Source organism: Moschus berezovskii, chromosome 3, assembly GCF_049115385.1.
Source record: "Moschus berezovskii isolate FMDL1 chromosome 3, NW_MosBer_1.0, whole genome shotgun sequence".
Classification (NCBI taxonomy): domain Eukaryota; kingdom Metazoa; phylum Chordata; class Mammalia; order Artiodactyla; family Moschidae; genus Moschus; species Moschus berezovskii.
In genome coordinates, this window is record NC_142462.1 from 39,772,352 (window position 1) to 39,798,155 (window position 25,804).

General features: G+C 38.3%; 1 protein-coding gene across 4 annotated transcripts in view; it reads left to right on the forward strand.

The window, feature by feature from the left end:
* The window catches only part of RUNDC3B (RUN domain containing 3B), a 179,132-nt gene that overhangs the window by 145,689 nt on the left and 7,639 nt on the right, over positions 1 to 25,804 (forward strand). For 3 of the 4 annotated variants that reach the window (XM_055420596.2, XM_088833770.1, XM_088833775.1), the window contains 2 exons: positions 8,254 to 8,400; positions 16,272 to 16,393. In XM_055420596.2, the coding sequence (XP_055276571.2) occupies positions 8,254 to 8,400; positions 16,272 to 16,393 (269 nt within the window). The remainder of the gene's footprint in view (positions 1 to 8,253; positions 8,401 to 16,271; positions 16,394 to 25,804) is intronic. The other variant, XM_055420601.2, reaches the window with a different exon arrangement.

The following is a 25,804-nucleotide window of genomic DNA, read 5'->3' on the forward strand; positions in this document are numbered from 1 at the left end:
CCCGCCCCCAACCTTTCCCAGCATCAGAGTCTTTTCCAGTGAGTCAACTTGTCGCATGAGGTGGCCAAAGTATTGCAGTTTCAGCTTTAGCATCAGTCCTTCCAATGAACACCCAGGATTGATCTCCTTTAGAATGGACTGGTTGGATCTCCTTGCAGTCCAAGGGACTCTCAAGAGTCTTCTCCAACACCACAGTTCAAAAGCATCGGAAGCATTACTACCAATAAAACTAGTGGAGTGATGGAATTCCAGCTGAGTTATTTAAAATCCTAAAAGATGATGCTGTTAAAGTGCTGTACTCAATATATCAGTGAGTTTGGAAAACCCAACAATGGCCACAGGACTGGAAAAGGTCAGTTTTTATCCCAGTCCCAAAGATGGGCAGCGCTAAAGCAGGTTCAGACTACTGGACAATTGCGCTCATTTCACATGCTAGCATGGTAATGCTCTAAATCCTTCAAGGTAGGCCTCAGCAATACATGAACCTAGAACTTTCAGATGTGCAAGCTGGATTTAGATAAGGCAGAGGAACCAGAGATCAAATTGCCAACATTTGTTGGATCATAGAGAAAGCAAGGGAATTCCAGAAAACCATCTGCTTCTGCTTCATTGGCTATGCAAAAGCCTTTGACTCTGTGGATTGCAACAAATTGGAATATTTTTAAAGAAATAGGAACACCAGACCGCTTAACCTGCATCCCAAGAAACCTGTATGCAGGTCAAGAAGTAACCATTAGAACCTTATATGGAACAACTGACTGGTTCAAAATTGGGAAAGGAGTACAGCAAGGCTGTATATTGTCACCCTGTTTATTTAACTTCTGTGCAGAGTACATCATGTGAAATGCTGGGCTGGATGAGGTATAAGCTGGAATCAAGATTGCTGGGAGAAATATTAACAACTTCAGATATGCAGAGGATGCCACTCTAATGGTCAAAAGCAAAGAGGAACTAAAGAGCCTCTTGATGAAGGAGAGTGGGAAAGCTGGCTTAAAACTCAGCATTAAAAAACCAAAATCATGGCATCTGGTTCCATCACTTCATGGCAAATAGAAGGTGAAAACATGGAAGCAGTGAAAAATTTTCTCTTGGGTTCCCAAATCACTTGGGATGGTGACTGCAGCCATGAAATAGAAGACACTTGCTTCTTGGAAAGAAGGCTTTGACAAACCTAAATAGCTTATTAAAAAGCAAAGATATTACTTTGCTGACATAGGTCTGTATAGTCGTTTTTCTAGTAGTCATGTGCAGATGTTCGAGTGGACAGTAAGGAAGGCTGAGTGCTGAAGAATTGATGCTTTCAAACTGTGGTGTTGGAGAAGACTCTTAAGAGCCCTTTGCACAGCAAGGAGATCGAACTGGTCAAACCTAAGGGAAATCAACCCTGAATATTCATTGAAAGGACTGATGCTGAAGCTGCAGTACTTTGGCCACCTAATGGGAAGAGCTGACTTATTGGAAAAGACCCTGATGCTGGGAAAGATTGAAGGCAATGGAGAGGAGACAGCAGAGAATGAGATGGTTGGATAACATCACCAGTTCAATGGACATGAACTTGGGTGAGCTCCAGGAGATGGTGAGGGACAGGGAAGCCTTGGCAGTGCTGTAGTCCACAGGGTCACAAAGAGTCGGACATGAATTAGCGACTAAACAACAATAATGTCCATGTGTAGTGTCGTCTCTTGTATTGTTGGATGTTTACTATGTTTAAGAGGATGTTTACTATGACCAGTGTGTTCTCTTGGAAAAACTCCGTTAGCCTTTGCCTTACTTCATTTTGTACTCCAATAGCAAACTTACCTGTTATTCCAGCAATCTCTTTGACTTCCTACTTTTGCATTCCAATCCCTGTGATGAAAAGGATGTCTTTTTTTGGTGTTAGTTCTAGAAGGTCTTGTAGGTCTTCATAGAACTGGTTGATTTCAGATTCTTTGGCATCAGTGGTTGGGACATAGACTTGGATTATGTGTTCTTTGTATGTATTTTCAGTAATAGCTCTATTCCTGAAACAGACCTGTTATCGAAATTCTTTAGGTAGCTAAGAGGAATGTAAAAAGAAAGAATTTTGAGCCATCTTTTCCTCCTTGAAAACAATCAGCCTAAATTAATTCTCATGCCAAAGAGGCACATTTTTAGGGTGGCAAATATTGCTGCCTTACAGAATTAATATCCAGAATATTTAAGGAACTTATACAACTCAATAGCAAAAATAACTTTTTTTTTTAAATAGGCGAAGGACTTAAATAGACATTTCTCCGAAGAAGGCATAGGAATGACCCAACAGGTATGTGTGGAAAGGTGTTCAACTTCACTAATCATCCAGGAAAAAATTAAAAGTAGAACTACTGTATGGTCCATGAGTCCCACTTCTGAGTATTTATCCAAAGGGAGGAAAATTAGGATTGTTATCAAACCCAAGTTCATGTGCCCCATGCACAGTGAGACCAAACAAACTGAACAGTCAGACTTTGGAGCAAAGAAAGGTTTGTCGATCAAAAGGGTGCTGACCAAGAAGATGGAAGACAAAGGTTTGTCTCAGATCCATCTTACTGGCTAGCCAGGACATAGGCCAAGACATTGTTCTTAAAATCAACAGTTGGGATGCGGGTTGCAGGGGCCATGACCTTCTGTTGGAGAAGACTCTTGAGAGTCCCTTGGACTGCACGGAGATCCAACCAGTCCATTCTGAAGGAGATCAGTCCTGGGTGTTCATTAGAAGGACTGATGCTGAAGCTGAAGCTCCAATACTTTGGCCACCTCATGTGAAGAGTTGACTCACTGGAAAAGACTCTGATGCTGGGAGGGATTGGGGGCGGGAGGAGACGGGGACGACAGAGAATGAGATGGCTGGATGGCATCACCAACTCGATGGAGGTGGGTTTGAATGAACTCCGGGAGTTGGTGATGGACAGGGAGACCTGGCGTGCTGTGATTCATGGGGTCGCAAAGAGTCGGACATGACTGAGTGAGTGAACTGAACTGAACAGGGTGGTATTTCAGGAATCTTAATCATCAGTCTTTCAGTCGGTCTGAGGTCCAGTGCTTGTGCCTAGCATGGCATCCCCGTCCCCCACCTGGGTGGGGGTCTTAGTTCCTACAGAGCAACTCAAAAATATGTGTCGGGTTGTTAGGTATATCCCTCGAGGAGGAATTAAGACTCTTTTATCACTGAGCTGGTTTTTTTTTAGTGCTTTATTTTTAATTGGAAGATGATTACTTTACAATATTGTGTTGGTCTCTGCCATACATCAACATTCTTGAACCTCTCTCCCACCTCCCACCCCACCTCATCCCTCTAGGTTGTCAAGGAGCACCAGATTTGGGCTCCCTGCATCATACAGCATATTCCCACTGGCTATCTATTTCACATGTGATAACATATGTGTTCCCATGTTACTCTCAACTGGTCCACCATCTCCTTCCCCCACTGTGTCCACAAGTCTTTTCTCTGTGGCTGTGTCTCCACTGCTGTCCTGAAAGTAGGTTTATCAGTACCACCCTTCTAGATACCCTGTATATATGTGAATATAAGATGTTTGTTTTTTTCTTTCTGACTTAACTTCTCTGTTTGATAGACTCTCGGTTCATCCACCTCATTAGAACTGACTCAGATGCATTTGTTTTCATGGCTTAGTATTCCATTGTATATATGTGCCACAGTTTCTTTATCCATTCATCTGTTGATGGGTATCTAGGTTTCTTCCATGTCCTAGCTGTTGTAAATAGTGATGCAGTGAACACTGGGATATGTGTTTTTTTCAATTACTGTTTTCTCGGCGTATATGCCCAATAGTAGGATTGTTGGGTCATATGGTAGTTTTATTCCTAGATTTTTAAGGAATCTCCATACTGTTATACTGGAGAAGGAAATGGCAACCCACTCCAGTATTCTTGCCTGGAGAATCCCATGGACAGAGGAACCTGGCAGGCTACAGTCCAGAGGGAGGGGTCTCAAAGAGTCGGATACAACTGAGTGACTGAACAACACAACAATATACTGTTATACATAGTGGCTGTCTGAACTTACATTCCCACCAGCAGTGCAAGAGGGTTTCCTTTTCTCCACACCCTCTCCAGCATTCATTATTTGTAGATTTTTGTAGATGATGGCCATTCTGACTGGTATGATGTAATACCTCATTGTAGTTTTGATTTTCAATTCTCTAGTAATGAGCAATGTTGAGCATTTTTCTATGTGACTATTGGCCATCTGTGTGTCTTCTTTGGAGAAATGTCTGTTTAGGTCTTCTGCCCACTTTTTGATTGGGTTGTTTTTCTGGTATTGATCTGCATGAGCTACTTGTATATTTTGGAGATTAATCTTTTGTCAATTGTTTTATTTGATGTTATTTTTTCCCATTCTGAGGGTAGTCTTCACCTTGTTTATAGTTTCCTTTGCTGTGCAAAAACTTTTTTTTTTTGGCAAAAACTTTTTAAGTTTAATCAGGTTCCACTTGTTTATTTTTATTTCCATTACTCTAGAAGGTGGCTCATAGAGGATCTTGCTGTGATTTTTGTCAAAAAGCGTTCTGCCTGTGTTTTCCTCTAAGAATTTTATAGTTTCTGGTCTTAACATTTGGTCTTTAATCCATTTTGAGTTTATATTTGTGTGTGGTATTAGGAAGTGTTCTAATTTCATTCTTTTACATGTAGCTGTCAGTTTTCCCAGTGCCATTTATTGAAGAGACCGTCTTTTCTCCGTTGTATGTTCTTGCCTCCTTTGTCAAAGACAAGGTGCCCATGGGTGTATGATTTTATCTCTGGGCTTTCTGTCTTGTTCCATTGATCTATATTTCTGCTTTTGTGCCAGTACTATATTGTCTTGGTAACTTAGTAGTATAGTCTGAAGTCAGGAGGTTGTTTCCTCCAACTCCATTCTTTTTCCTCAAAGTTGCTTTGCCTTTTTGGGGTCTTCTGTGTTTCCATACAAATTATGAAATTTTTTCGTTTTAGTTTTGTGAAAAATGCCATTGGTAATTTGATAAAGATTGCATTGAATCTGCAGATTGCTTCTGGTAGGATTGTCATTTTCACAATGTCCATTTCTTCCAATCCAAGAACATTATATATCTCCCTAATTGTTATATCATCTTTGATTTCTTTTGTCTGTCTGCTATAATTTTCTGTTTATGTGAGCTATTGTTTCTTGACTGCTTTTCCTTTGTTTCGGCATTCCCTCATTTCCCTAAATTCATAACTGCTTGAATCTCTTCTTTGGAACTCAGGGAAGGCCTAGGAGATTAAAGCCTTTCTCTTGAAGTGATAGCTGTACTGTCATGTTAATTTCAGCATTATTAATAGTAACCAAGAGGCAGAGGTAATTTCAATGTCCATGTGTCCATGGATGAATGGATAAAGAATATGTGATACATAAAGACTGTGTCTGTATACAAACATATACAATGGATGATTATGCAGCCTTAAAAATGAAGAAAATCCTACCATTCATGACAACATGGATGACATTATCTAAGTGAAATAAACTAGATGCAGAAAGACAAAACTGTATGATCCCATTTATGGACTCTAAAGAAGTCAAATTCACAGAAATGGTATAAAATGATTGTTATCAGAGCCTGGAGTTGGGGTATTTAGGGAGATAAAGTTCAGGAGTACAAAGTTTCTGTTATGCAAAATGAATAAATTCTGGAGGTCTAATGCATGAAAAGTGACTGTAGTTAACATTATTGCATACTTGAAGTTTTCTAAGAGGGTAGATCTTAAGTGTTCTCATTGCAAAAAAAAGAAGTTAACTATGTTAGGCGTTGGACGTGTTAATTAGCTTGAGTGTGATTTTTATTTCACATTGTATATCAAATCATCAAGTTGTTTACTTTAAATGTATACAATTTTAAATTATCAATTATACTTCAGGAAAGCTGAGGAGGATAAGATTGAATTGTGTGGGTGTGGCCAAATTCCTAAATAATTCCTACTGAGAATCTAAAGAGAAATTAGTTATCCACCAATTCAGAGGTAGATACTATAGGAACATTGTTAAAAATTAGCTGGACTGCATATATTATTTCTACTTTCTTAGTAAATTAAACAATTTTCTCTTAGTGCATCTTTCTGTAGAATTATTAACCTTAAATGTTAGCAGCAGGCCGAGCTCCTTCAGGCGGTTGGGAAGCAGGAATGTCTCTTTATTGGTACATTTTAGTCAGGACCTCACTGCTATAACAAATAAACTGCTTGTCTGTTTATCACCCTAAGCGAACTCTGGTCACGATTCAGAATTCAGGGGTGGGGTTCTCAACCTAACCAGTTCACTTGCCTGCCCCCTAGTGTACGGGGGTGGTAAGAGCAAGGGTCCCCTTACCAGGATCCTCCAGGAAGCTTTCCTTTCCACAGCCGCAGGGCAAGTGCTAGGATTTCCTCTGTCCATATTCCTCACAGATGGTGGGAGCCAGGTGTGGCATGGATGAAAAACTAGGCCTGTTCAACACACTGAAATCTCTTGTATCCTGTTCCAGAGAACCAGGCAGATTCCCACAGAAGAAGACAATACCTAATTCATCAATGGACAAAAATTATCCGTGGGCAAATAGTGTGTAAAAAGTTCTGTGAAAATGCAGTCCCTTTTTCCACTCTACATGGTATAAAAGTTTTCACTTTCCACAACATATTCTGAAGTGGAGGTGGTGCACTTACTTTTCATTAACTGTTTTACCAGTGTCCTTTCCTCAGATGCCTATGTGCCTTTCTTGCATTCTGCTGTGAATATTTCCTGTAGGCCAGTTACGACTTTGAAATTCTGTTCTCCAGTGACATCCACTGGAAACCCTAAAGAGGAGTATGTGAAAGAGAAAATGTAGTAATAGATCCCAAAATAAAGATAGTTTATTTTAATAGATTCTCTGGCCAGTAACCACCATTTCTGCTTTACACAATTTTTCTGTCAATCTTAGAAGTTTTCTAGTCCCTCTTTACTGTTTTTGTAAAAACTAATGTTAAAGTACCCTAGAAGTCATTTTAAAATGTTTCATTCCTTCTCTAGTGAAATGAAATAGTTGAACCTTGCCTAAGGTAGTATCTTAATGGGAGACATTCTCACTGACCTTTGCCTATTTCATTTCTAGTATTCCAATTTTAGGAGAAAGTCTGTTGTTTACATCAGATAATGTTTCTTTATGGACATAATGGAACAAATATTTTAAATGCACACAGATAAAATCAGACCTCTATAAAATCAGAATATTTGTTTGTAGCTTGTAGAGACATTTAAAAGTGGGATTACTCCATTAGGATCATGGTTAATAGCCAGTGGTATTGTGCAGGCTGGCCTTCTCTAATGCAGGATTGTCTTGCTAGCTAGTACACTGCTGACTGCCTGCCACCCACAACAGGACTGTAGTCTCTGAAAGTTAGTGGCAAGCACATTTTCTTCCTACTTCTGAGCTGATTGCTCAGAACCTTGGGACACTAAAATCCTGGATCCTTGAGAATGCAGGTGGCCTAGGTGATATTTTAAGGTATTTTAGAGATAGAATTAGAGCTTTGCAAAAAGAATTATGCTTTTAATTGAACTCAGTTCAAATGTTGGATTAGTTTTGTGAAATTGGAATTTTGGCAGAAAGCTAGTTCTTTTCCAAGTTGCATTAATGAGTAACAGCTCTGCAAAAGATGAAAATAAAACCATGAGTTGTTACAGTGGTTTCATTCTGTAGAAAATTTCTGGTAGAGTATATGGTTCAATGCAGTTGTCATTGAGGAAATTATTTTCATGAAGATTTATTGGTAGTCATTTCTATCAAAAACAATTACAGGAACCTCATAGTTTTTATTTTATATTTTTCTATATTATATTTTTATTTAATTCTTCTGTTTACTGTTACTTCAACATTGTGAATTTTGAAGCTAGATAATCGTACAGATGGAATCTCCACTCTCTTTTATGTTTTTATTGGCATCTGATTACCTGTAACTCTTAAGATATCACCATTATTTTTAGTTAAGATGTCAAGTGCAGCTTGAGTCCCTTAGTCCTTTAGTAATATCTCTGGGGAAACGATAGGGAGCCTGAATTTCACAGGTAGCGATTTGTTACAGCAGGTAGAGAAAGAATGAGAAACACATACTGCAGGAGACAGAACAGTCATAGCTCCAACCAGCCTTCCTGTAGTTCTGTCCCCAGTCTGTTAACATACCATTTTTAAAAGGTGAATTTGGGGGCCTAAATTGATACCGTTAGGTTCCTCTGCCATTGCAGAACAGTGAAGACAAAAGCACTCACCATCTTAATATTCACAGGACTGTGCTAAAGAATAATGATTTAAGATCGAGACAAGAGTTAACTGCCCACCTCACCAACCAGTGGCCTTCCCCAGGAGCTCTGGATGTCAATGCTGTTGCCTTGGATACGTTGCTTTACCGAAAACACAATAAACAGTGGTATGAGTAAGTGTAATGCTTTTTTTTTTCCAACTAATTACAAACTTAGTTGTACCGAAACATATGACTGTCCACTTTGATTTCTAATACTTTTCTGAATTCATTGGCTCAGAGAAAAAGTAGGATTTAAGACTATTTTGGCTTGGTAAGGTTATATTAAGGCAGTGAATGTGGAATGTTACAAAGCCACGGCACCCTGGAGAAGTAAAGACGTTGAGAAACGCTTATGTAGTATTACATTAGCTACCCACTTCTCTCCTGAATCTTCAGCCAGTCCTTAAGTTATGTCAGTGAGCTTGTATTTAATGGGCCATCTATATTTGAATTCTAGCTGTGGTGTTTGTTTTTACGTTAGAACTAATTTACATGCTTGTTCTAAAACACAAAATTCCATGTCATAAAAGGATAGAAAGAAATTTACTTGTTCTTGGTGGGTCTGAAAGAGTTTTGTTCATTTTTCAGTAAATCTAATTTTGGGGGGATATTGAAGATAAAATCACTCCACCCATGGCCACGAGATCATTTTCCTATTTCTTTGTCCCAGCATTCAGGACTGTCTTACTTGGCTGGTCCCCCTGTTGAGAGCCGCAAGATCTTAGGCTCTCTTTCTTTAGGTAGCCTTCCTTTCAGAACTTGTAACTCGTGTGACCTTCTTTGGGCTTTTAGTCACTTTCCCATCGTGGTAATTGTTCTCGGCGTCTTTACTGTCGTACCTTCAGCTGATTTTTCTGATATTTTCCCTGCTCTCCCTCCATCTGCTTCGGCTCTCTCTCCCCTTGCCTTTGTCCCTCCTTGCTCTGCTTCCCTCTCTCTCCTCCCTCTCTCCTCTCTCCCTTCCCCCACCCTTTCTGTTTTCTCTCTGCTTTTCTTTTAGAGCCCTCTCTAAACTTTCCCTGGTAGTGCATGCATACTCAGCTGTGCCCAACTCTTTGCAGCCCCATGGACTGTAGCCTTCCAGGCTCCTCTGTCCATGGAATTTAACCAGGCAAGAGAACTGGAGTGGGTTGCCATTTCCTCTTCTAGGGGACCTTCCCCACCCAGGGATTGAACCCATGTATCCTGTGTCTCCTGCATTGGCAGGCAGGTTCTTTACCACTGAGCCACCTGGGAAACCCTTCACTGGTAGAGCAATATACTTCTTTTTGTGCTTCTTAGGCAACCTTTCACTAGGTAATTAGTGGCCTGACATTTCTACAAGGAATGTCTTAGCACAGACCTAATTTCTACCTGCTTTCCTCTGTGATTTTTCTCATTTCAGAGATAGAACTCAAAATAAATTTTTACCTTTTGTTTTTTAAAAAAGATTGCTGGAGGCTTTTATGTTTACTTGCCTGTTAGTTTCATTGCTTGTTAGAGATAAATAGGGAAATATGAGCCAGTTATTTACAAAATGAATCAGTAGAATTCTCTTCATCATCTCCTGTACCACACACTGAGTATGTTTCAAGGTGTTGACTGGGCCTTTCATGGATTGGAACCTAGTTCCTCTTATAGCCTATGAAAGGTATAAATAACTAGAATATATCTTATTATGCTAGTATATAATTTTATCTTTCTGTGACACATTTAATGTATGCAAAAATATATATTTGTATTTCTGATTTATAATTGAAAACCTGAATTTATAGCAATACTTGGTATACTTATCTATAACATAAGATGCTCCTGCTTTTATAACTGCAAAAATGTTATTATATCCTGACAAATTAAAAGCATAGTAACCATGCTTTTTATCGCAATATCTATGTTGTCACTTTAGACAGTGGGTGGTAAAATATTTTAGCAGAAAGACATGCACATACCACTGCCTGTCCATAGAGCTGTCCACTGGGGAACCAGTGAGGACATCCAAGTGGAAGATTTATTTCTGGTTTACCTCTGTGTGTAGTAATAGTGGCTGTCTTCTTCAAAATACTGTAGCAGCAACAAGAGTAATTGCAGTCTCAGAAAAGAATGCAGCGAAACTGCCTGTTTAGAATGGATCAGATTTTGTCCCTCTTGACTTGGTTTCTCCATTAGGTTAAGAAAGGAGACCCTTTCCTTCCTGGCATCATCAGTCTTTAATCTAGCCAGACCTCTGATGTTGGTACTGCTTTTCTGTGACCCTATTGCCAAACTGATATCCCTGAACAAAAGTACGCACTTGGGGCAGTGCTGAGATCCCTGTACCTAGAGTTTAAAGTCAGGATTTGAACGTATTTCTGTGGCTTCCTTGCTGTTTAACACTAAGCATGACTCCTTGCTTTTTGTTTCTGCATATGTAACACTGGGGTGGGGGTAATGCTTATTTAAACGGAATTGTAAGAGTCATCTGAGTAATAAATTGCCTGGCACCTAATCCCTTTCTGATAAGTCTTTATTTATAGTCTGTATAATCTTTTCTGTTTGGACTCTTATATAGCCTTATATCTTTCATGTTTGGACAATATCCACTCACCTAATATCCTGCTGTTTCTTAGAGAGCTCTTAAAGTGAAGTGAAAGTGAAGTCGCTCAGTCATGTCCGACTCTTTGTGACCCCGTGGACTGTAGCCTACCAGGCTCCTCCGTCCATGGGATTCTCCAGGCAAGAGTACTGGAGTGGGTTGCCATTTCTTTCTCCAGGGGATCTTCCTGACCCAGGGATCGAACCCAGGTCTCCTGCATCATCTAAATTTAAAATGACCAACAAATTCCCAGTTGTTAGAAATAAATAATACCAACTTTTTCATGTATAAATGGAGATTTTCATGTAGAAATGGATTTTCAGAACAGAGTAGTGCTGTATATAAATCATGTTTGAGACACATTATAGCTTTTCATCAAGATACAGTTTTTGCTCTCCTCAAATTTATAATACAGGCCAAAGCTATTGAACTGACCTGATCACCAATTCATCTTCATTTTATCAGCGTTTTAAAGAAGTCCAACAAACATTTGTGAGAAACTGAAGATTCTGAAGGAGGTAGCCAGAGCCTCCTTAACAGGGAACATTAGCTCTCTTAATAAAATGGAGAAAGAAACTGACCCTGTAATGAGTCATTGACATTTCATGCTAAGGATATGGAAGGTCTGTAGTTAACTTCTCTAGGGGCTCTGTAAATATATTTGCCCACTTGGGTTTTAGAAGAAAGAAAGTGTGCTGTTTGATGTAATGAATTTTGTGGTAAAATGACCCATTGGGTAACTTGACTGTGATCACCTTGTCACGGAAGGACCCCTTTCACAAAAGATCTTAAATTTATTTCCATTTACTACACTGTTTATAAAACTTTAAACATATCATTTCAAATATATTTCTAGATTATTCAGACTGACAAGATTAGTTATGTGGGATTTTATTATATCTCTTCCTTTATTTCAAACATAGGCGTATCATGTTAAAAATTTTTAAGGCATTACAGGCATTTAAGGCATTACTGTAAAAGCGCAACAATAAATAAATATATAAGGCTCACTTCCTAACACGCACACCGAGCAATTGATCCTTTTTTCTTTGCACTAAGTTCTGTTTTAATATATACCTTTATATGCAAAGTATAGGTCACATGAGCTTGTTAAATATCTGGTATATAATCTTGTTAGATTACCTGTTACGTAACTTTGTTAGATTATTCCCATCCCAGATCAGATCCATTGTCAGCATATATATATTTTCTACTTACACTTTTTTTTGTCTTCTAAATTTATCATTGTCTCCCAATTTGGCTGCCATTCACAAAATTATTAAGAATTATGAGGTCTTTATGTCCTTCGTGATCTACTACTTAGGCCTATTTTTCTTAATGATTTCCAGTGCCTTAGATATAATCACCTCATGCGTATTCCAGGTTCTCCTTCTCATGTGCATCTAAAGCACTGAAGTTGTAGAAATCTTTTACAAATTACATTTTGTATTGACCTGACTCACATTTTGTCCTCTTTTAAGCTCCCTCGCATCCTTCCATTTTTAGTAAATTAAGAGTTTATAGATGTTCTGCTGTAGCAAATGCTTACATTGTTCCTTCAACATACTTCTGTAGAAATCAAACCAAGAATAAAAAGAACAGTTTCCATGCACAGTGATGTGCCTCTGTGTATAGATTGTGTGCATATATTTGTTTCTATTTTCTACATGTGGGTAGTTTTTTCTTCTGTTTATCACACTCTCTGTTGTCCAGTGACTGCCAGATAATGTAAATTATTACTGACCTCAAGATGTCTAATGGACAAATAAGTAATGTAGATTAGCCACATCATTGTGTCTGCATTGATATGAAGTATAAGACTGTAGAAAAATTTACTTATAATTGAATTGACTTATCACTTTGTTTTCTTTAATTTGCCTTTACTTTGGTCCCAGTTCTATATATAGAAGTTTGACTTTGAGTGGTTTTTAAATGTTCCTATAGTAAGAAATTGAATGCTGTGAATTTTATTATGTCTCAAGTGCTCACAAGTTCTTACAATTTTAAATTATATTTAACAATGTAATGGCATAGAGCAAACTGCGAACTTTTATATAGTCAGTGCATGACTCTTACTATCTGGGTTCTTATTGTGATTAAGCTCTTGCCGTTTAAAAAATTCAACTCTGAGAAATAGGAACAGTCTGCTGTCTGGTTTGGTGTATCTGGTGGTGGTAGTGGTTCTGTCGCTCAGTCGTGTCTGACTCTTGCAACCCCATGGACTGTAGCCCAGGGGCTCCTCTGCCCATGGGATTCTCCAGGCAAGAATACTGGACTGGGTTACTATTTCCATCTCCAGAGGATCTTCCCAACCCGGGGATTGAACCTGTGTCTTCTGCATTGCAGGCAGATTCTTTACCAGCTTAGCTACAAAAGAAAGAAAGAAAGTGAAGTCGCTCAGTTGTGTCTGACTCCTTGTGACCCTGTGGACCATAGCCTACCAGGGTTCTCTGTCCATGGAATTTTCCAGGCAAGAATACTGGAATGGGTTGCCATTTCCTTCTTCAGGTATCTTCCCAACCCAGGGATCAAACCCGGGTCTCCTGCATTGCGGGCAGACAGTTTACCATCTGAGGCCACCAGGGAAGCCTGACTTAACTATGGGATACCCTTAAATCTTACAGTGTTATTTTAGTGAGTATAGGATTCCAAGATAAGACTTTTAAAGACAGAACGCCAATAGATAGTTTACTCCATGACCACAAAATGTTTGTCAGATGGAGTTTCTGGTTACATTGCAAATATGGTAAAAAAGTGGTAACCAAAGCCATTCTTTGTCATTACTGAGAGCAGCTGAGCTAGATTCCTGTCAGATGCTGGGAAATAGTTTCATGCAAGGAAGATATTGGATAGTACTGATAAGATATTCATAATGTCTTATTCATATTCATAGCTTATTCATAATAACTTATGAATAAGGTGCTTCGTTTTGGCTTGGAATTTTCATTTTTGCTTCAAAATATCATTGTCTACCAAATTCTGTTTTTATTTTCATTGGCATTTGGTGAAGTACATAAAGCCTGTAAACTCAAGGATTATTCCCTAAAGAGTAGAGAGGTCCTGAAGTCACTTTGGATGTAGAAGTGCAATTCTCTAAAAGGTACTTCAGCGGGTCACACAGGAAGCACGTTCCTCATAGGATGTCTTCCTGCAATTTCCTTCCTCAGTGGGTGACCCAGTCCTGGAGAGCCTGTAAATGTGTGCCATCAAATTCTCAGTCCTTAGTCACCAGAGACTTTTAAATTCTGGGTATTTCATTGCTTATAAATATTTCCATGCATACATTTTTAATTGAATAATATCAATATGAACAAGTTTCCTATAGTGAAATATCAGCATCAGAAACATCCTAAGCCCTTCATTTTAAAAGGCAAGTCTTCTACCAGTTCAGTTCAGTCACTCAGTCGTGTCCAACTCTTTGCGACCCCATGAAGCACAGCACGCCAGGCCTCCCTGTCCATCACCAACTCCCAGAGTCCACTCAAACTCATGTCCATCGAGTCGGTGATGCCATCCAGCCATCTCATTCTCTGTCGTCCCCGTCTCCTCCCACCCCCAATCCCTCCCAGCATCAGACTCTTTTCCAGTGAGTCAACTCGTCACATGAGGTGGCCAAAGTATTGGAGTTTCAGCTTTAGCATCAGTCCTTCCAATGAATACCCAGGATTGATCTCCTTTAGAATGGACTGGTTGGATCTCCTTGATCTTCTATCAGTTAGACACAGAAAAATAACTTGTAAAAGAAACTTATTTATACCGTCCTTTATTAAATTCTTCCATTCCTGCTTCCTGCTATAGCTAAAGAAATAAAATTTTACTGGAAATAAAGGGAAATTGTCAGTGCTTTGGTTAAATACAGTGTAGTTTCCATGATCTGTCTTAGCAAACTGAACTGCTGTTTAAGAAGGGCTTCTAATAGGAAGCCAAGTCTTTTCTTCTTGCACTAGAGAGGAGATAATGTAGTATTTATGGGGAGAGAATTACAGCCAGGCTACCAGGTACAGACCTCATCTCCTGTGTCCCAGTCCTCTTCTCTAAAGTGGGGATGATAATAATTCCAACCTCTTCTGGTAGCCATGAGCATTAAGGAAGTTAATATATATGTACATGTAGAACAGTGCCTAGCATTTGATAAGTACTATATAAATATCGGGTATCAATTTTTGTTATATGTTATATATGTGTGTTATCTGTTATAATTATCTCTGAAGTTTCCTACAGAGACTATCTTGCTATTTAAAATTATGAGTAAGAACTTTTATACTCTCAACATTTGAGAAGTCATCACTGTTGTAAAGTGAGAAAGTGCTCACATTATAAGCTAGGAAGCTATTCCATCACCACATCCTTCACCTCATTTTTTAAAGGAAAAAACAAATAGGTGTCAGTTGTATCCCCCTCATACTTAATACACACACACCAGCTAAATCTGTGAGCCTCCTCTTGTGTGTATGAATAGAGAAGATCTATGTAATAGATCACTTAGATTATATATATTTTCTACAATATTATTATAACATTTCTAGGAAATTAGATAGGGTTTGATTACCTTTGGAAATAAATGTTGAACCCAAAAATGTGTTCCTCTTCCTGGATCATTTATATTTAGAAATAATACTGAATTTTGTCATATACCTGAAATGTCAGTAATACCATAGCTGCATATATCTCTTGAGTTGGTTTTATGTTGACAAATATGAGGAAGATTTGAACATTTACATTCATTAACTTTCCATTCATAACTGAATTTTCATCTGTTATAATTTATTTCTAGTGAATTTGTTTAATAGAAAATGCGCTCATTCATGTTGATGTTTGGCAGAAAGCAACACAATGCTGTAAAGCAATTATCCTTCAATTAAAAATAAATAAATTCAAAAACGAAAATGGGCTCACAGTTGTCAATAGATGATGGAAGGAGGTTAATCATCTTGAAGGTGTATTAACACAAACAGGTATTTTACTACCCAGCATTTTTAAAATTTCTCAGTTACAGGAATTGATAATAATTTGTTATTTTTATGTAAAAATCATCTGTAATAGTACCAAGGTATTGTGCTTTGGAGACACAATCCTCATAACAAAAGTTATGTCAGTTTCAGTTTCATTTGTATATTGAGAGACTTGAGATTTTCTGCACCTTTGACAATTGATAATGACCAGAAGTGCCTATTTCTTTACTAACGTGATCATCAAAAGTTGATGTAAGGGACTGAATTTGTTTGACAGGTTGTTACTCTTTTGCTGTTTTAGTGGATTTAACAACCTCCAAAGAGGGCGGAGGGACAGATAACAGTTTCTGTTGCCACCATGATACAGATGAAGTTTAGGGGGCAGCTGGGGAGAAACGAACCTGAAATTCAATAAGTTGGAGAAAACCATTAAAGAATATCTCTAGAAATTTTTTTATTGTGGGAAGAAATTAAAGTAGTATTTCACCTTTGTCTTACAGAAAAAGTTATCAGAGCCTTGACCAGTTATCAGCTGAAGTTAGCCTTTCTCAGAATTCACTGGATCCAGGTCAGTCACAGGAAGGAGATGGAAAACAGGACACATTAAATTTAATCAGTGAAGGTAAGAAAAAAATCTGTATGAAAATTATATTTTCCTGCACTGTACATATTTTGATTGCTAAAGAATAATAGTGACATTTCTGTGGAGCATGCTAGGAATTAAGCTGCCGTTATGATTAAAAAGGGTCAACTCTTGTTTTTATCTCATGTATTTGTAGCTAAACTTCTCAAAAGGTATTCTGTAACTGTTAACCTTTATTTCCTCACTTCCTGTGTTCTTTTTTACCCATTCCAATTTGGATTTTTCTCCCCAGTTTGGCTTTTTTTTTTTTTCCAATTTGGCTTTTGTGTCTCTGCTACTTACCAAAATGCATTTTATGAAGGTGATCAACTGCTGCCATCTTGATGACATCAGTCCTGTCTTTATCCTGTCAAACTTCTCAGCAGTTTTTGATCCAGCTGATGATTACTCATTCTTGAGTTCCTTTTGGTACTTCATTTTCTGAATATGCTGAAAAACTTGGGGAATAAACATAGAAGAGTCTTCTTTCCTGTTAATGTTTTCAGCTGTGTTCTAACCACCCCTCTTTCCATTGAGTTGGATCTTCATGAACAACATGTTGATCTAGTTTCATAACTTTTGAGGCCACTTTCAGTCGTATGATCACATTTCAGTTTCTGGGACACAGTCTGCTTGCTTTTAAACTTTAGTGGAACAACTGGGTCGAAATTCTTTCTTTTCCCACTCCCACCCCCCAAGTATAGGCTAGGTGTGTGACTCTTAACACTTTGGATTGGATAGCTGGTGCTGGGATAACCTGATGCTCATGTGTTTTCCCTCTGCTTTTCTCAGTTCACACTTGGTGATGTGTGTGAGGTCTGGGGACAGCCAGCTCCTTACTTCAAAGGAACTGTTTTCTTCTGTGCCGCCTTTCTTCTCTGTCGCCTTTGTTGCAGTAAAGGACACCACCACAGGCGTTATCCTACGCTGCTCTCTGCCCTCTAACTGCAAGTCAGTTCGTTAGCGAGTTCTGTCCGCTTCCCATGCAACGCATGCCGCGTGTATTGATCCAGCCTTCCATTACTATTACTGTGGTCTAGGTCACCTGAATCAAGCCTCTCGGATGGACTGCTTTCCTCTCTCACTCCTGCCTCCTCTCAATCCATTCTCCATTAGTGATCAGTAATCATTAAAAACATGAATCAGAATCTATTTGCCACCCACTTTGAAATTCTATAACTGCTCTCAGTGCCAATTAAAGTGAAATCCAAACTGCTTTTCATGGCTTCCTCGTGATCTGATCCTTACCAGCTGCTGCCTCATATTGGTCCATTCTTTTGTTTGTTCTGTACATCATAGCAGACTGACCTCCAGGCTGTCCCGCCAAGCTGGTTTCTGCCTCAGCTCTCTTTACATTTCCTTTTCCCACTGCCCTGAAACTCCTTTCTTGAAATCTTTCCATGGCAACTTCTTTATCAGGTCTCTGTACAAGTATCAGCTCTTTAAAGTAGTTTTCATTGGCTGCTGTACCTTAGTTCACCACCTGTCTCCATGTCCACCCCATCCCAGGCACTTTACCATACCTATTGCCATACATTATGTTATGATTCTTATCTGTAACTCCCCACTAAGATGTAAGTTTATAAGGGTAGCTTCCTGGTGGCTCAGACAGTAAAGAATCCGCCTGCAATGTGGGAGACCTGGATTCGATCCCTGGGTTGAGAAGATCCCTTGGAGAAGGGTATGGTAACCCACTCCAGTATTCTTGCATGGAGAATTGCATAGACAGAGGAGCCTGGCGGGCTCCAGTCCATGGGGTCAAAAAAGTCAGACACGACTGGGTGACAAATGCTTTCACCACACATGAGGGTGGGGTATCTTATCCATATTTTCACCAGTATGTTGTTAGAGTCTGATGAATTATAGACAGTCATTAAATATTAGTTGATAGAATAAGTATATATAATAAATAAGTGTCATAGACTGTGAGGAACAAATTACTAGTAGTATAAAGTAAAAATTCAGTTAACCAGAAGCCTCAGGCAATGGGAAAATTATGATAAAATGAATTTCCTGCTTCTTTTAAGATAGTTGTTGACATGTTCTTGAAGGGCCTTAGTCTGTTTTACTAGTTTAGTAAACAGTGTATATTAAATACAAACGGATCTTTCTTTGATGATGGGGACAATAAAGGTAGCATATTAGAATGTCTTAGTGGCACTAATGTCGATGGAAAAGAGTAAACTGTCATTATTTAGAGTATGTATATGTTTAAAAAACCTAATGAATACTATGAGTGGATTTCTTTATGACGATTTTTCATATAAAATACATTTATTCAAACTTTTAATCTAATTTCTAATTTTAGGCATTTTAATATCAGTAAGACAATATTAATAATGAATATTTTTATACTATTTAAACAAATGTGAGACTTCCCTAGTTGTCCAGTGATTAAGACTCTGCTCTTCCACTGCTGGGAGTGTGGCGCTCGATCCCTGGTCAGGGAACTAAGATCCTGCATGCTGTGTGGTGTGGCCAAAAATAATAATAAAGTAAAATTTGTTAAGAAAAAAAAAAAAATGAGGAGGAGGGAGGAATGAATGGGTGGCACATACAGGATTTTTAGGGCCATGAAGTGGCTTCAGTGATACTAAAATGGTAGATACATGTCATTATACATTGTGCGGCCCATAGGATGGTCAGTATGAGTGAACCCTAACATAAACTGTGGACTCTGGGTGATAACTATGTGTTCATGGAGGTTCATCTGTTGTAACAAATGTACACTCTAGTGGGGGAGGTTAATAATGTGAGACGGTGCATGTGTAGGGGTAGGAGGTATATGGAAAATCTCTGTACCTTCATGCTCAGTTACTTTGTGAACCTAATTACCCTAAAGAATACTGTATTGGTTTTAAGAATTCAAGGTAGTGCTTTGAAAAAATAAACAAAACTGATAAACCTTCAGCTAGACTCATCAAGAAAAAAAAGATGAGACCCAAATCCATAAAATCAGAAATGGCAAAGGAGAAGTTACAGGTAATACCACAGAAATGCAAAGGATCATAATAGATCATGAAAGCTAGTAAAATGGATGAGCAAGAAAAAAAATGGACAAATTCCTAAATGTAAAATCTCCCAAGGCAGAACTAGGAAGAAATAGAAAATATAAACTAATGCATTACCAGTAATAAAATTGAATCAATAATTTAAAAAATTCCAGCAAACCAAAGTCCAGGACCAGATGGGTTCACAGGTGAATTCTACCAAACATTTAGAGAAGAGTCACCACCTCTCCTTCTGAAACTATTCCAAAAAACTGCAGAGGAAGGGACACTTCTGAACTCATTCTATGATATCAGCATCACCCTGATACCAAAACCAGACAAAGCTATCACACAGAAAAGAAAATGACAGGCCAGTATCCCTGATGGACGTACATACATTACAGGTAGTACTCTGATCAAAATGCAAAAGAATCGTAGAACTTGATAATTTTTTTCTTTAAAGGGGCCTTTCACCTGGGGATAAATAAACCATCTATTGACCAACTCTTGGGTGAAAGAGAAATATAAGTTGAAATTACAAATTTCTAAAAAATGCCAATGAAGACTCTGCATAGCAGACTTTGTGAGATCTACTTGTCTATGACCAACCTAGACAGCATATTAAAAAGCAGAGATATTACTTTGTCTACAAAGGTCCATCTAGTCAAGGCTATGGTTTTTCCAGTGGTCATGTATGGATGTGGACTATAAAGAAAGCTGAGCGCCAAAGAATTGATGCTTTTGAACTGTGGTGCTGGAGAAGACTCTTGAGAGTCCCTTGGACTGCAAGGAGATCCAACCAGTCCATCCTAAAGGAGATCAGTCCTGGGTGTTCATTGGAAGGACTGATGTTGAAGCTGAAACTCCATTTGGCCACCTGATGCTAAGAGCTGACTCATTTGAAAAGACCCTGATGCTGGGAAGGATTGAGGGCAGGAGGAGAAGGGGACAACAGAGGATGAGATGGTTGGATGGCATCACCGACTCAATGGACATGGGTTTGGATGGACTCCAGGAGTTGCTGATGGACAAGGAGGCCTGGTGTGCTGTGGTTCATGGGGTCGCAAAGAGTCGGACACGACTGAGCAACTGAACTGAAAAAGGAAAGAAAATAAATGAGTTTTCCCAGCAAATAAAAAAGTTTTCCCAGTAAATAAAAAAGCACAAAGAATAAAATAATAAAGATAAAATCACAAGTTAATGAGAGAATAGAAGAGATATTTACTTAATCAAGAAACCTTATTTTTTAATTAAAAGAGACCCAGATAATTCACTCATAAAGGGAGGAAAGCAAATAAAAATTAAGGGAATAAGCATAACCTTTTAAATACAGTATGAAAAATAAAAAAAGATAGGTCAATACCACTTACAGATATTGATATAAAAGTTTTCAATAATGTATTAGTGAACAGAATCTAGCACCACATAAAGACATGATGCATCATGAACAGGAACATAAGATTGATTCAGTATTCAGTTCAGTTCAGTTCAGTCGCTCAGTCGTGTCCGACTCTTTGTGACCCCATGAATCACAGCACGCCAGGCCTCCCTGTCCATCCCCAAATCCCGGAGTTCACTCAAACTCATGTCCATCAAGTCGGTGATGCCATCCAGCCATCTCATTCTCTGTCGTCCCCTTCTCCTCCTGCCCTCAATCCTTCCCAGCATCAGAGTCTTTTCCAGTGAGTCAACTCCTCGCATGAGGTGGCCAAAGTATTGGAGTTTCAGCTTTAGCATCAGTCCTCCCAATGAACACCCAGGATTGATCTCCTCTAGAATGGACTGGGTGGATCTCCTTGCAGTCCAAGGGACTCTCAAGAGTCTTCTCCAGCACCACAGTTCAAAAGCATCAATTCTTCGGCGATCAGCTTTCTTCACAGTCCAACTCTCACATATTAGGAAATCTATTAATATGATACACTGTATTAATAGATCTGAAGAAGAAAAGATTTATCATCCACAGATGCCAGAAAACCCTGGGCAGAATTCAACACTTGTGTGATAAACATTCAAGACAGAAGACCTCAGTAATACTTACATTACATGAATATGTATGTATGTGTGTATGTCTGTCCTACAACCAGCATCTTCATGGGGAAATGCTGAGATACCCATTGTTTTTACCACTATTTAACATTATACTGCAGGTTTAGCCAGTGTATTTAAAGAAGAAACTTCCAGGGACATGAGAATTGGATTTCACAGTTTATAGCATGAACCTGGGAAGCCCAGATAAATAACGACACTTATTTAAACAATTAAAAAAAAAAGTCTTGGAGCTTCTCTGTGGTTAAGAATCCACCTTTAGGGGACACAGGTTCGACCCCTAGTCTGGGAAGATCCGACATGCCACAGAGTAACTAAGCCCATGTGCCACGACTACTAAGCCCGCCTGCTGCAGGCTCCTGAAGCCTGCATCCCTAGAGCCTGTGCTCTGTAACAAAGAGTAGCCCCTGCTCACTGCAACTAGAGAAAACCTGTGTGCAGCAACAAAAGCCCAGCACAGCCAGAAATAAGCAAAATTCAAAAATAAATTGCAAAGTTTAAAAAATAAACATCTTCTAAAGTAACAGGATATAAAATTATACAGAAATCAGTAGCCTTCACATGTGGTACAAATAACCAGTGACTCTGTTAGTAGGGGAAAAGGAAAACTATTTAAATAGAAGAGAAGATAAAATATTTAGGCATTGTACATTTCTTGTTAAGTTTTTTTCCTATCTCAGGAGAGTTATAACCATTTTTAAGAAATACAAAAGCAGACTCAAGTGAATGGAAAGAAATACTTTCGAGTTTTCTCCAAGTTAATGTAAAGTCGACACAATCCTGCATATGCTTTTATTTTCTAATCCAGCAAATTTATCCTGGAGTATACTTAAGTAGCACAAAACTATGTATGCCCAAGGTTATTCTGTCCACAGAGTATTTGTTTACATTCTGTACTTTTCCCTGAATGCTTATCACTTTGAAGAATTTCTCTAGCTACCCCCTTTTTAAAATTTAACTTTTTATTTTGAAGTAATTGTATGCAGCTTCATAAATAATAAGAGATCTCCATATACCCTTCACCCAGTTTGCCTCCGGGGCAACATCTTCCAAAGCTGTAAAATATCACATCTATGAAATTGACAGTATAATCCACTGATTTCACTCAGATTTACATGTACTCAGTTGTGTGTGTTTATAGTTCATGCCATTTTACATGTGTAGGTCCATGTATACACACCACCGTTCAGACATGGACAGTTCCTTCACTACAGGGATCCTTTATGCTGCCCTTTATAACTATACCCACCTCCCTTCCAGCCATGCCTTACCTCTGCCCCTTCCCTAACCCACAGCAAGCACTAATCTGTTCTCTGATACTGTAATTTGTCATGAAATTATGAAGAATATTGTATAATAAAATCATGAAGAGTACTAAGATTAGTACATGGACTCTTTGGATTGGATTTTTTCACTCAGCATAATTCCCCTGAGATCTGTCCCAGTTGTTTTGTGTCTGTTTTTTTTTTATTGCTTTTTTGCTTTTTGCTTTTTTTATTGCTAAGAATATTCCATGGTATGGATGTGCTATATCATTTTTGTTTTGTTTTGAAACCAGTCATTGAGGGACGTTTGGGTTGGTTTACACTTGAGGACTGTAAAGCTGCTACCATTGACTGAATGTTTGTGTTCCCCTGGATTCATCTATTGAAACCAAATGACCAGTATGAGAATATTAGAACGTGAGCGTTGGGAGATGATTAGGTATGAGGATGGAGGCTTCGTGAATGGGATTAGTGCCCTTAAAGAGAGCTCCAGAGAGCTCCTTTCCCCCTTTAGTCTTGTTAGGACAGAGTGAAAAGACTACCGTATATAAACCAGGAGACAGACCGTAACCAGACACCGAATTTGCAGTGACCTTGATCTTGGATTTCCCAGTTTCCAGAACCATGAGAACCAAATTTCTGTTGTTTCTAAGCCACCCAGTTTATGATATTTCTGGTACAGCAGCTGAAATAGACTAAGCTGCTGTGAACCTTTATTTACAGATTTTACTGTGAACCTAAGCCTTGATTTCTCTGGATAGATAGCTAGGAGTACAGCTGCTAGGTTGTATGGTAGTTGCATGTTTAGTTTTTAAGAATCTGCCCAACTAGTTTTCAGAGTGACTGCTCCATTTTGTATTCCCACCAGCCACGTGTGAGCGATCCAATTTCTCCACATCCTTGCCATCTTTCGGTGTTGTCACAGTTTTTTATTTTAGCCATTGTTACAGGTATGCAGTACTATCTCACCATGGGTTTAATCTGCATTTCCCTGATGGGCTTTCCAGGTGGCTCAGGGATAAAGAATCTGCCTCCCAATGCAGGAAGACTCAGGAGACATGGGTTCAATTCCTGGGTCAAGAAAGTCCCCAAGAGGAGGAAATGGCAACCCACTACAGTATTCTTGCCTGGGAAATTACGTGGACAGAGGAGCCTCTTGGGCTAAAGTCCATGGGGTCACAAAGAGTCAGATACAAGTGAGCCACTGAGCATGCATGATGGCAAGTGCCGTTCATTTTCACAAGCTTACCTGCTGTTAGTGTCCTCCAGTGAGATATCTCTTCCTGTCTTAGTCTCTTCTCGACTTGAATTCCCTTTTTTTAAAACTATTGAATTGTAAGAGTTCAACAGATAATTCTAAAATTGATACATGTTAGAAAACACTCAAACTTGATGGGTAGCTATACATTTTTCATGCTCTCTCAACATAGATTACTCTTTCGAAAAATACTGACTCTTCAGGAAAAAAAATGTACTGGAAGTTCAGCATTTCTTTTCCTGGCTATTTCTTACATTGCATCACAGTAGAAATGAAAAAAATTTTAATTTAAAGACTTTCATGACATCGTCCCAATTTTATAATGTTCTTTATACCTACTTTTCTTGTTGAATGTAAGCTGGATGGTAAGTTCATTAAAATTTATTTTGTGCTTTGCTGCATTGATTAAATTTTTATAATAAATGTATCATTTTTACAAACATAATAGATGTTTTTTCCTTCTAAAAACAAACACTGGAAATTAACTACATCAAATGTATTGTTTGAAGTGGTTAATTTAATGATAGAACTGTAAATGACTATTTTACATATTTTTCACATTTTTTGTTAAAAGTATTACCATCTCTATGTGACAAGTGTAAGAAATAAAGATTTGTTACTTATTGAAGAAAAGAAATATGTGCTTGTATTCTAAAACTTGATTCAAACACAAAAACCTTTTATGCCTTTATATAGGCCCCTACATTCCTCAAGTATTTATTTTAATGAATGATATAGTAAAGAGGTATAAAACAAAAGGAAATTCTGCATTCCTACTGATTATTTAAATTAAAAAAAATTTTTTTTAAGTTAAAATGTACCACAGTTTTTGATAGGAAGATTGAGAAGTTGTCTTTTTTTTTAGGAAGCATGTATTAAGCCTTTCATATGTGACTGATATTATGCTGACAGCTACATATTTCATCGTCTAACCAAAAAAAGAAAACCCCCCGAAAAAAAGAGAATGCTAACAATTAAACTATAACACATTTGTCCGTATCTCTTAGCACTTTTATTTTTAAAAGGTCTTTTAGACTTTAAAAAAAACTGTTTCATTATAATTCTTATAGAATCCATCATTTTATAAAACAAAATTTTAAAATTCACCATATTAAAGCGTACAGTTCAATGGTGTTTAGCATATTCAGTGTTGTGTAACCATCACCACTGTCTAATTTCAGAACATGGCCATCACCCAGTAAATTTTACGGAGCCCTGTTGTACCTTCTAGGGTTTAGTCCCAATTCCTCCTTCCCCCTCCTCCTGGGTGACAATTAATCTATCTTGTCTCTGAATTTTTCTGTTCTGAACATTTCATAAAATGAAATCCTACAAAGTGTAGCTTCTTTGGGGCCTGATTTTTTTGACTTAGCATGTTTTCACAGTTCTTCCATGCCACAGCATCCATCAGTTGTTTCATTTCCTTTTATGCTCAAATAACATTCCCTTTATGGATCCACCACAGTGTGTGCATTCGTCATTTGAACATTTGGGTTGTTTCCACTTTGGGACTTTTATGAATGCTGGTGCCATGAACATTCATGTACAAGTTTTTGAGTGAACTTATATTTTTCTCTTGGGTATATAACTAAGAACAGAATTGGCTGGATCATATGTTTAACCATTTGAGGAACTGCCAAACTGTTGTGTTTTTGTTTTTTTGAACAGACGGTTGCATTTTACAGTCCCACCAGCAGGGAGGGTTTCATTTTCTCCTCACGCACACCAACACTATTTATTGTCTGTCTTTTAAAATAGCCATCCAGTAGGTATGAAGTGGAATTTCATGGTTTTGACATGGATTGTGCTAATGCATAATAATGTTGAACATCTTTTTATGTGCTTATCGGCC